The sequence below is a fragment of the Ipomoea nil genome, unplaced genomic scaffold (assembly GCF_001879475.1).
Source record: "Ipomoea nil cultivar Tokyo-kokei standard unplaced genomic scaffold, Asagao_1.1 scaffold0706, whole genome shotgun sequence".
In the NCBI taxonomy this organism is placed as follows: Eukaryota; Viridiplantae; Streptophyta; class Magnoliopsida; order Solanales; family Convolvulaceae; genus Ipomoea; species Ipomoea nil.
The window spans coordinates 544,461-557,824 of NW_017617134.1; the positions used below are offsets into that span (position 1 = coordinate 544,461).

At 34.5% G+C, this 13,364-nt stretch overlaps 1 protein-coding gene across 1 annotated transcript; it reads right to left on the bottom strand.

Moving 5' to 3' along the window:
• Positions 1–9,950: 9,950 nt before the first annotated feature.
• Positions 9,951–13,114, bottom strand: LOC109176367 (probable UDP-N-acetylglucosamine--peptide N-acetylglucosaminyltransferase SPINDLY). The gene is made up of 6 exons (XM_019325812.1): positions 12,860–13,114; positions 11,425–11,623; positions 11,114–11,304; positions 10,469–10,563; positions 10,238–10,373; positions 9,951–10,139 (listed from the first exon to the last, which is right to left on the bottom strand). The coding sequence occupies exons 3-6, from the start codon at positions 11,141–11,143 to the stop codon at positions 10,035–10,037; spliced, it is 366 nt and encodes a 121-aa protein (XP_019181357.1). The 5' UTR covers positions 11,144–11,304; positions 11,425–11,623; positions 12,860–13,114; the 3' UTR covers positions 9,951–10,034.
• Between the last annotated feature and the right edge of the window lie 250 nt (positions 13,115–13,364).

The window sequence follows — 13,364 nt, forward strand, 5'->3', positions numbered from 1 at the left end:
AAGGCAACCCTCAAATGGGCACGGATTAGGGTCGGGTTCGATCCTATTATAATTGTGATGGTTGCAGCATTGGTCCTCTGACTCATGATTTTTCACAAAAGTTAATTCCAGCAATGGTCCTCCGACTATATTAATTTTTCAAAATTAGTCCTCGACTTTTAATTTGGACACTTTACATTCCTTGACTTTCAATTTCTTTCCAATTGAGGTCCTTTCGTCAGATTACGGTAAATTGAACTTTAAATGAAAGGGTAAAGTAGTCATTTCATCTATCTAAGGCATAATTCTTCGCATTTCTCCCTTGTATGCATGACTTCGAACATCATATTCACTTAATTGCTTAATCCCTAAATCCACTCGAAGAATAAAATTCCATTAGGGATTAAACAATTAAGTGAATCTGATGCCCGAAGTCGTGTATACAAGGAAGAAATACGAAGAATTATACATTAGGCAGATGAAATGACTACTTTATGCTTTCATTTAAAGTTTACTTTACCGTAATCTGACAAAAGGACCTCAATTGGAAATAAATTGAAAGTTAAGGGACGTAAAGTGTCCAAATTAAAAGTCGGAGACTAATTTTGAAAAATCAATAAAGTCGGAGGACTATTACTGGAATTAACTCTTTTTCACAATTAGTCATCGACTTTTAATTTGCACAATTTAGACCCTTGACTATTAAAAAGTTTTCAATGTTGGTCCTTCCGTTTCAATGTCGTTAAGTGAACGTTAAAATGAGGGCTAAAACAGTCTTTTTAACATCCATACCATATAATACATCGTAGTTCTCCTCTATATACGTGATTGATGGAGGTCGCTGCTCAGCGGAGATTGAGGTCGTCGGACCTGTTGCCTTCGCCGGGAAGAGGGCCCTCTGTAATATTTTGTATTTAAACTATAGAAAATAGATTCGTGGAGTTCGAAATGATGACACACTAGTCTTTAGAGTTGAGAAGAGAAGAGACGAGACAAGAAAGAACTTGGGTGATTCTTCAATGGCGGACGAAGAAAAGCCATTGAGAAAGATGGGTGAGGCTTTCAAGAACCTATCCAACTCCATCATCACTTCGCAATCACCTGAAGAAACTCAGCTAGAAGTCAGCGCATTCTCTCGCGCCAGTTCACTTTTCTCCCCTCTCTTCCACTGCCTCTTGCATCGCCTTCAAGTTCGCCGAGCTCGACTATGTCGCCAAGGTATATGTGATTGTATATGCACTACACTTGTACGATTCGATTCTCCAATACTTTCTCTCTTGATTGCCAGATTGATTAAAGTTTCGTGTCTAATTTTCACTACGAAATTGATTGATCAAAGGGGGAAGGGGAACAATTGCTAAACATGTTCTTATTTCGGAACTGAAAATAAAATTAACCTTTTTCTGTGGCCATTTTATTTATTGATTTTTATGATTAATTAATCGTTAGCATTCGTTTCAACCTATCCTTTGTGATTAACTGAATTCTAACATGAAAACGATAATTTTCTGGTTGTTGCTCTCCTTACACTGTTTTTTTTTTTTTGGTAGAGCTCCTTACACTGTTTATGCTGAAACTAGTAACACACTTTTTTCTATTTTGACAGATGAAACTCTCTGAAGGATCCAGCTTCAAATGCTTATGAGCGGTGTAGCCCAGGGCCAACCGCTGTTGCTGCTGACGAGAGAGGGAGGGAGGAACGAGAATGAAGGTTTAGCAGCCGCCGCCCACCTGCTACGCCGGAGCTTGCCTTCTGTTGACTGAGCTCGCCGGAGGAGAAGAAGACATTGCAGGATCTGCTATCATCTCTGTTTTGTCATATCTGTTGGGTAATATGGTTGAAAAAATCCCAAAATAATAATTCTACAGAAAAATTATTATTCTATGGGAAAACAGAAAAACTGGGAAGGAAAAGCTGGAGTGTTTGGATATAGGTTTAGCACGAGTTCGAACACAAAGTTCTTTTCCTTAAAACCTTATTTGCTACCTCCACCAAGTGCTAGGAGCGTTGTAGCCTAGGTTTCCCAGGATAAAACGTGCTACGATTCTTTGTTTAAGCACCTAAACAAAGAACCCGGCAAACAAAGCAAATCTTAGAACACTGCTGGGTAATAGTTTCGTTGTAACAGCCACCCACTAAGTAGAGATGAGTTTAATCTGTACGTTGTAACAGCCACCCACTAAGTAGAGATGAGTTTAATCTGTACGTTGTAACAGCCACCCACTAAGTAGAGATGAGTTTAATCTGTACAACAGGCTGAACTGTTTTCGGGTTTCAGACCGTTGGGGTGCAGGTGCTCCAGAGAGCACGAGAGTAGGTGCTCTCGGTTCGGTTTGGCATAACTTAGCCCGCAAGGCCAGCCAACATTCGTGCCCGTAGGTGCCGGCGCACGCGAGCTTAAATCAAGCCTTTTCGATCTCCTCTAGTTGGATTTTGATTTGCAGCCCCCCCCCCCCCCTCCCCCAGCGCGAGAGAGCCTCTATGCTATACAATTCTACAAGCTTCAAAAGAGCTCATGTATATAAGGGGGGCAAATCTTCTTTCCAAATCAATGTGGGACAAAGTCCACTATTTTCCCTTCATTTCCCAACTCAAATGGGTCTACTTTGAGAATCAATATCCCATTCACCCATTATCCGTTTTGAGCGTACAATATATCAATCTCTTCGTCTTACTACGAAGAATCCGAATCCACTTTGACCCGACCCAAATCAGAAGTGGACCCCACTGATAATTGTACCACAAAATAGCCACTTACTATGCCATTTTATGTCATTTTAAGCTAATTTTTCCAACAATATCTACTATGGTTATTTGCGGTTGCTGGCAAGGAAAGAAAATTGAAGGCGATGGGGAGTGAAGAAGAGTGAGGATGGAGGTGGCGATAGCTTTGGTGGCCGTTGATAGGGTTACCTCTTGCCGCCGGAGAGAGAGAGATGGTGATCGTGGGTGAAGCCGAGGGAGATAGAGAGAGTAGATAGTAGAGAGAGATTGAGACACAAAAGATTAAGGTGGGCCGGTGGGGTGGTAGCTGCTGGGTTTTGGGGAGCAAATCAACAAAGGGGTATTTTGATTTTAATCGCGTACTCTCTTATATGGAGGAGATCCGTGATGTATTATACGTTATGGATGTTAAAAGATTGTTTTAGCCCTCATTTTAACGTCTACTTAACCACATTGGAATGGAAGGACCAACATTGGAAATTTTTTGATAGTCAAGGGTCTAAATTGTCCAAATTGAAAGTCGTGGATCAATTGTGAAAATCATGATAGTCGGATGACCAATGCTGGAATTAACTCGTGATGATTTTTATACTCAAAGTTTGAACATAGATATAAATAATTTGTTCTGGGTTCAAGTAATTCATGTAGGGTCTTTATTGAGTTCCGATGACGAAAGTTTAAAATTCTAAAAGGGAAATTCTATTTACACCACCTATTTTGCTATTTGCACCACCTATTTAGTAGGTCAAATAGCTTTATAGGTGGTGTAAATACAAATTTGCTATTTATACCACCAGCATTAAATATGGTCAAAGATTATTATTTGTTTTTCATTTTTTTTAATTAAAAATATTAAAATTTAAAAAAAAAAAAAAAAAACTCCCGTCACCTTCTCCGGTGAGAAGGCACCCCAGTGGGTTTCCTTCTCACGTTGTTTAAAAAAAATAAAAAATAAATAAAAAAGAAACCATCGCCTTCTCACTGGAGAAGGCAACCCACGACTCACGTAGCCTTCTCCGGTGAGAAGGCACCGGAGAAGGCGGGTTTCTGTCTTCTTTTTTTTTTTTTTTTTTTTTTAATTGAATTAATTAATTATTATTTAAACCTAATAAATGTGATTTAATTAAGGTGGTGCAAATAGCATTTTGACCACTCATTAGGCTATTTGCACCACCTATGTATTTATTATAAATTTTTAACTTTTTATATTTTCAATGTACTTTTTGCCTCATTTTGGTCAAGGGGGGTGCAAATAGCAACACCCGGGTGTTGCTATTTGCACCACCTTTTGACCACAATGGGGTATAAAGTACATTGAAAGTATAAAAATGTGGTAATTATAATAAATACATAGGTGGGGTGCATATAGCCTAATGGGTGGTCAAAATGTTATTTGCACCACCTAGTCAAACTGAATTTATTATATTTAAGTAATAATTAATTAATTCAAAATTTAATTCATTAAAATTAACAAAAAAAAAAAAAAAAACCATCGCCTTCTCTGGTGAGAAGGCAGTCCCGATGAGAAGGCAGTTCCGCTGAGAAGACCAGGGGTTTAACCTCTTTTTTTTAAAAAAAAAGTAATAATAATTTGATTGTAAAAAGTATATATATAAAATAAATATTAGCCTTTGACAACATTAAATGATGATGATGTAAATAGCACTTTTTAATTAGCACCATCTATAAAGTGGTTTTACCTATTAAATAGGTGGTGCAAATAGTAAAATAGGTGGTGCAATGTATAATAATTACAAACATAAAGTATAAATAACAAAATTGAAAAAAAAAAAAAAAAAAAAAAAAAAGACAGGGAAATATAGATTAATCAGTGTAAATGCTTGTGCTTGGCAACCTGCATTGAGCCAATGAGTTATTCATCTCCAAATATAAGTTGTAAACCCCCCTCCTCCAATTCCATTTTTGCTACAATAAAGAGAAAAGAAAAGTGGTGTAAACATTATTTCTGCTATCATTATAACTAGTTACTACACGCGCAGTATACACGAATATAGTTTAATACCAATGTGTATTTTTAAATTAGTGTTTCATAATTTATCAAAGTATCATTCGATATCCTGACGTATATCAATGCAAGATTATCAAATTTTTGATAAAAGTAAATATTTCAAGAATGTATAACTATGACCTATGACAAAAATGTTGGATTAACCGGTGCAATAACAGTTTTAGAGGGAAGCTGGATAAGACCCAAGCATAGTTTTTGCAACACAAAATTCTATTAATTGGTGTGATCCGTGCCTCATCTTGTTGCCACTTCCGCCATAAATGAATTTTATATTTGATCTAGTCCCCTGATGCGCTTCACTGTAATTTTAGTGAGATTGACAAAATAAAGAAACAAAAGAAAAATCTAAAATAAACCTAAAAATATAAAGTAATAATTACAACCACTAACATTAGTGACATTACAATAATGTACTAAATCTATAAAAATAATAAGAGTTAATTATCGAAATGGTCCCTTGACTATAGCGAAATTATCAATCGTTGACTATTTTTTTTAACCAATTAAGTTCCTCAACTTTAAAAATCTTAACCAATTTGGTCCTCCGTTTGTTTGACCGTTAGTCAACCGTTAACTTGGAACCGAATTGGTAATCTCGCTTTAGTCAAGGGACCATTTTGGTAATTAACTTTAGGGGTGGGCAATTCGATTTAGTTTTCTCGAACCAAGCCGAACTAGTTTGGTTCGGTACTATACCGAACAACCGAATGGTATTGGATTCTTGTATACCGAACGGTTCGATAAAAAACCGATACGAATTGTTCGGTAAAAAATTGAACTGAACCGAATACCGTTTGATTTTTAAAAAAAATATAATAATAAAAATAATAATAATAACAATAAATAAATAAAAAGTAAATCCAAGTCGCTTGCTACTTGCTCTGCCGTTCAACTCATATTCTCACGGGTATCGATCTCTCGTAAATGTTTTATTTGATTTCTTTATGGTTTGTTATCAAAACTTCTATATTATGTGTTATGGTGTTTACATAGTCCATATCCAAAGTCTAATATATAACAAAATAGCAATCCAAAGTTCAAACGGTATTCGGTTCAGTTTGGTTTTTACCGAACAATTCAGTTCGTTATACAAGAATCTATTAACGTTCATTTGTTTGGTATATTACCGAATCTAACTAGTTTGGTACGGTTCGGTTCGAGAAAACTGAATCGAATTGTCCACCCTTAGCTTAAAGTTAATTACCAAAATGATCCCTTGACTATAGCGAATTACCAATTTGGTCCCAAGTTAACGGTTGACTAACGGTCAAACAAACGGAGGACCAAATTGGTTAAGATTTTTAAAGTTGAGGGACTTAATTGATCAAAAAAAATAGTCAAGGGACCATTTCGGTAATTAACTCAAATAATAATTACAAACATAAAGTATAAATAACAAAATGTTTAAAAAAAAAAAAAAACAGGAAAATGTAGGCGTTGTTTGGTAAATAATGTTAGCTGATTGGGTTAGTGGGTTTGACTAGTTGATAGTATTAACTGATTGTCGAAAAGTATTTGATAAATTAATTGTTTTTTTGCTACAATAAAGATAAAAGAAAAGTGGGGTAAACATTATTTCTGTGATCATTATAATACTAAAAAAAATATTTAAATGAGATGAGGGAGAAAATATCAAATTTAAGCATTATGAATATAAAGTATCTTTAATTTCGCAACTTCATTCCATAGAAACAATGGGAAGCGGCATGTACATGTATCCACCATAACTTCCGCCGTTATAACTTCCGCTATTTTTTTTATTATTGTTATCATATACATGTATCCACCATATAGTTTCTTATATTCTTTAATGATAATAATATTTGTAGACATTATATATTGAATTATTATAATAAATAAATTTGATTTTATATATAGATTTTAATTAGTAAGAATTTGTTAGTTATTTTTAAAAAATATAAATATTGGGCATAGGTTTTTAGACATGACTAGTAGTAAAATATATGTTAACCAATCAATACAAATTTAACAGAAAATCTAAAAAATAATTACAAAAAAACTTGGGCAAAAGTAAACTCAAATTTAACTTCACTTGAATCAATCTTAATGTACTAGAATTTGGCTACCCAAAATGTTTATCAATTAAAGCAACATTAATCAAATAATGATGAATTTACAGATTTACTTCACATACATGGTAAAGATGAATTTAGTTTCTCTTAAATATGTCAAAATAAATTTATTACTACAAATAGTTCATAATAATATTAACACATTGCACCCATCTTCATCTTAATATCATCAATTGCCTCCCAATAACTGTACAAACAGTTTATGTGTTCATGATCTCTATCACTTAACATATTGCTACAAATAGGTTTATAATATTAAAAGATTACTACAAATAGTTTTATCATGCATAAGAAGAACTATTATATTGTTTATTGAGTGAAAAAAAAAAATCAAAACATGTGAAAATATGGTGTTAAATTGATAAAAAAGCAATAATTAATGGGGAACAAGAGATGGAAACATGCATACAAATTCATGAAACTATTTACCTTGAGCCTTTGAAAATAAGTAGGAAAGTTATTCTTTAAAAAAAAAAAAAAAAAAAAAAAAAAAAAAAAAAAAAAAAAAACTAATAGAGCTCAACACAAGAGATCTGCAACGAAAAAACAATAATGAAAAAAAGTTGTATAAGATCACATCAAATTACTTAGATGTACTCCTATAAGCATGTATATATCAACGAATTATCCGACCCTATCATATATATATATATATAGAATTAGGTTCTAGTGCGGTTAGGGTGCCCAGGTGCGGTTGTGCGATTTAATATGGGTCATTCATCTCGCTTAAATCAACGTCCAGAATTACTAAAATTAAAAAAAAAAAAAACGCGATGGTAATTTTGTAATTTTTGCATCTAGGTCAAAATTAAGATGAGCGGTGCCGTGATTAATGTGCGTGAGTTTTGTATATAAGATGCGTGAGTCTTGTGCGTAAGGTGCGTGAGTTATGTGCTTAATGTGCGTGGGGTTGTGCTTAATGTGAGTAGTTGTTAAAACTTAAAGTATGGGCTTTTGTGCTTAATGTGCGTGAGATTTGTTCTTAATGTGAGTGGAGTTTGTGCTTAATGTGCGTAGGGTTTGTGCTTAATGTGTGTGAGGTTAGTGATTAATGTCAGTAGTTGTTGAAACTTAAGGTCTGTGAGTTAATACTTAAAGTGCGTGGGTTTTATGCTTAATGTGCGCGAGGTTGTACTTAATGTGCGTGAGTTTTGTACTTAATGTGCGTGAGTTTGTGCTTAATGTGAGACATTTTAAAATCTTAAATGTGTGAGTTTTGTGCTCAAAGTGCTTTATTCTGTGCTTAATGTGCTTGGATTTTGTACTTAAGGTGAGTGATTTGTGTTCTTAAGGTGATTTGTTTGTGGACTTAAGGTGCGTGGTGATTTATGTATTTAAGATGCGCCATGTAAATGATTAAGGTGCGTGAGTGCGTCCAACCGCACGGGAAGCCATCCCCGCACCTGAAACCTTCCATATATATATATATATATATATATATATATATATATATATATATATATATATATATATATATATATATATATATATATATATATATATATATACTACAAGAAAAATGCACATAGACAACGGTTAATAACCGTTGTTGTAGGGGTATAATTTCTGTTGTTGAAGCCGGTGTTGTTTTAAGTCTCACGCATAGACAACGGTTAAAATAACCGTTGTCTTTTCTAGAAACAAAAACGGTTTTTTAACCGTTGTCTATTAAGTGTTGTTGAAGCTGGTGTTGTTGTAAGTCACACACATAGACAACGGTTAATAACCGTTGTCTTTTCTAGAAACAACAACGGTTTTTTAACTGTTGTCTATTAAGTGTTGTTGAAACCGGTGTTGTTAAAAGTCACGCATATAGACAACGGTTAATAACCGTTGTCTTTTCTAGAAACGACAACGATTTTTTAACCGTTGTCTATTAAGTGTTGTTGAAACCGGTGTTGTTAAAAGTCACGCACATAGACAACGGTTTTTAACCGTTGTCTTTTCTATAAACGACAACAGTGTTTTAACCGTTGTCTATTAAGTGTTGTTGAAACCGGTGTTGTTAAAAATCACGAACATAGACAACGGTTTTAAACCGTTGTCGTTTCTTCCAAAGACAACGGTTTTTGACCCGTTGTCAATTCAATGTTGTTGAAACCGGTGTTGTTAAAAGTGATGCACATAGACAACAGTTTTTAACTGTTGTCTTTTCTTTAAAAGACAACAGTTATAAACTGTTGTCTATTGTGTATTGTTGAAATCACTATTGTTAAAAGTCACACCCATAAACTGTTGTCTTTTGTAGAAAAGACAACAGTTTCAAACTATTGTCTTTTGTAAAAAAAGACAACAATTTGAAACTATTGTCTATTGTAAAATAGACAACTTTTAACCGTTGTCTCAACCCGTTTTTAACCTGTTTAAATTTTAATCATATAAAAAAAAACAATTTATCCATTCACCATGACCAAGTGTAGTTACATTGCACAAGCTAAGCAAGGTTCAAAATAACAAGTCTAAATACTGAGCATGACCAATTCTAATCAAATCATCATCCAAGTCATAATACTACAAAAAAACAATTCCGATCCACGAACCAAGTCTAAATGATCACAACGTCAAATCATACCTACTCCATATAACTTGATAGAATATCGGCCCATTCTGAACGCACCAGATCAATAACCGCTTTGTCATAATCAACTTGTTGAAACTACATGTAAATAGTGAGTAAATAAATTAGTATAGATACAATAAATTTGCAAAATAATTATATGATTTTTGACAAGACCATGACAACAACAAAAAGATTAACAAATACTTGAAAAACATGCAAAATATTATTATAAGAAATAACAAACAATAATCATTGAGAGCGGCACAGGTCCCAAATAAGATCTAAAGACAACTAACTGTACTATACTCATTGACATGCATGCAACATCTAATATATATATCATAAACATAGTACAACTAACTAACATTCAACCTAGCTAGTAGCTAGTTAGTTTGTAATCATGCATGCATCAAAATTCTGGAACCCAATTCTGCATAAACATAACAATAATCACTTGTGTCCCCTCATGGTTTTTACCCATTCGCAAGTGGAATGGAAAAGATACCCAACATTTTTATAACAAGGAAAGAAATTACCTAATGTCCATAAGAGAGTATGCTTGCATATGATCATGGTTAAGAAGAATTAGAGGTAGCAGATCACGCTGTGGTTCCAGGCCCAACTGCTCCATTGAAAGAAATCCCTGTCTTACACTGTACTATCCCAACAAAAAGGTTTACACTTTACAATCAACTGTGAATTAGGAACTGCACATAGGATCCTTGCCCATACTTGCAACACTTTTGGTGTTATCTGTCATTAGAAGAATGATTTAAGAGCAAACAAATGGCATCAGATCCTGTTATATGCATCATTTGTAACATACGACTACCTAAACCCATAAATATTACCTTTGCCAGATTGTTAAAGCTACCAAAAGTTACAAAGCCATTGGACAGGGCAGGAGTTGAAGATACAGGCCCCACTTCAGGGGAAGGTGTATAACAAAGAAAGCACTTTGGCAAACGAACCAACTCCTCAATGTGTCTGTAATTAAAACATCCACAATAACTTAGATGTCTAGATCCACCACTTAAACAAACATGAGAGTAAAACCTTGAGAAGTAATGAATGTCACGTACTTTTGTTTTGTATCAGGAGGGTCGGCAAGTGCATCAGTAATTCTGTAGTCAATGGTAGGCAAGCCTGTAGTATTTGGGTAGCCAATCCAAGTCACCTATAAGAGTGGAAAGTCAACAAAAGCTTCTTCCAACAGGCCACACATAACGTTCTCAGCGAAAGACTAGTGAACTATGTTACTATGAATTGTAACCCTTATAAGAGATACTGGCTGGCTACGTAATAGAATTAGCAATTAAGACAAAATGAAGCCACCAAAATAGTTGTATGTTCCTACTAGCATACATTTTTTTATGGATGTCCAGACAGGAAAATTGATCATGGAAGTATGTAGAGTTGTAGACCTATGCTCTTAGTATTTATTATGCCCATAAATTGTCACATGTTATAATGTAAGTATTAAATCCTTAAAGTTAGGAGGAGTTACAGTGTACAACTGTACATATGCCAAACTGGTCAAGTATTGACCCTTCTTCTACATGGCACATCAAAATTCATAGCAGTCCCAAGACCCATAAATAAGCATTACTTACAAAGTTGGTATTTGTCAACTATCAGGAAAAATCCATACTCAGATCCTAATAAATCATAAAGTAAAAGCACCATAAATAAAAAAGGTGGCCAGGTTACTTGTACACCAATCTTACCTGAACAGGGGCAGGTCGGCATGCCATCATTCCCAGCTTATTGTTTGCAGACCAGTGAGTTCTATCAAGATGTCAACTTTATCTTCTCTGACCATGCTAGCAACTTTTTTCTCATCAATCCCATAGATATCTCTCCAGACCCCACCCTTTTTCAAAACTCTATCTCTAAATTTGTTGGTTTTTGCATCTGCCTGCAACACCATTGTATAACAGTGACAAAAGAAAGTTATGGTTCTTCAAACCAATCCATGGAACAATTACTAGAAGTATTTAGAGATACAAGGAAATTTACAACTGCAATATGACAGTACCTTAACAACAGCTGAATAGATGACCAATTTATAATTTGCATAGTCATGATAGGTAAGGGGAGCCTCAATGAAATATGACACAGAATGAGTGAAATAATCAGGAGACACATATCCAATAATCAGTGGTATTTCTGGGTCTTTTGGATTGTCCCATGAAGTATATTGTGGAAACAATCGCATGAAGCGCCTGCCCCAGTCCCTGCATGTACAGATTCAATTACAAAAATGTAAAAACAACACAACTTAAATCAAATATATATGTATACTAGTTCATGTCTACACATTTGTTTCAAGAACTGTAGTCCACAGTTAGATTAGTTTATTTATAAAATTCAAAGTTCTAAATGGCTGCCTATACTACAAGCCCTGACAAAACATTCCACAAAACTTTTGTAAATTGGAGTTTCAGACTTTTAGGACATTAGGATAAAACACAAGTGGATCATTCATATTATTGTCATATGTATCTAATTTCATCTCTCTTTTTTTCCTTCTAAAATGGAATAATTGTGACTTTGAGTAGTGACTAATGCTCTATATGCCCTTATATAACTATATTTGATATAACAAAGCTATACTGCATACAAGTATTCAATCAGAAATCTTCTCAACCATACCAGTAACTAAAAGATTAAGACCAAAATGAGCAGAAATACTCTCATGTAGCTTTAAGCATACTAAAACAGCAAACACATATAACTCCAACCCATATTCCAACAATGGAAGTGTAAAATAATTTTTAACTTGACGACCTAATCAAATTAAATGGGAGGTTGTGACAAAGAAAACAATCAACAATCAAAATTCACAAATGATTAAGGAATATTTCAAGTTTTCAAAAGATTATATCAACTTTAGATTCCATGATAATACTGTGATTAGATATGGACAGACTTTTACCAAACAGCTATAATAATACTTCAAAAGAATAATTTATAATAAGGATGACAGTTGGACTACAAGATCATATCACTTTAACCTAAAGACTACACTTAAGAATCAATTGTTCTTGCTGTTGATGTCTACATGAAAAGGGTTAGGATAGAGAATAATTATCAGGTGAAATCGCAAAAAGGACAAGAAAATCAGAGGTAACGAACAACCAAAACAAGATTCATCTATAAGTCAGAATCTAGAAAAGCTAAAGGCACAGTAATAGACTCCATTTTGTACATTCACTGTTACAGTAATAGAATGCAACAGTTCAATATTCACAGATACAGTAATAGAATATGGACCTAAACATATGCAAATTTAAGTTCGGAGGACCTAAACAAAAATTAATATGCATACAAATTCCTATTTCTCAAAAATGTGAAATATGTAAAATATTTTTCTACACTTTACGGTAACAAGAGATAGAGAGGTATGTAAAATATTCTTCTACACTTTCATATACGGCAGCCATGAAATGTGAAAGCAGAATATCATTTACCTCCAGTACGGTGGCCGGTGAGAGATGAGAGACCAGGGCTGTGGCCGTCTCGGAGACCAAACGAGAGACTACCGGACTTGCGGAGGGAGAGACAGTGAGGGAGACGGCGGGAGAGACCAGGGCGATGGTCATCTTGGTCACTGGTCGAGAGTCAGACGGCGACGGAGCAGAGAGGGAGTCGTCCGACGACGGCGAGCACTCCTTTGACGAATGGCGAGGGCAGAGGGTCGGCTAGAGAGAGAGTAAGAGACTCGTGTGCGCAATTTTGTCTTAGAGGGAGGACAAAAATTTCATCCCCAATTTTGTCTTAGAGGAAAATTTTGTTTTAGAGGAAAATTTTGTCAGTTTAGAGGGAAATTTCGTAACAAAATATTAGTTTAATTACTCAGGTCGCTACATCCGGTCAATTAAAATAGTACCGGGTATATAGGTACAGAACACGAGATTTATAAATTTCTATAATGTAGATTTATAATTTATATACAGTATATTTTTAATTTAAATA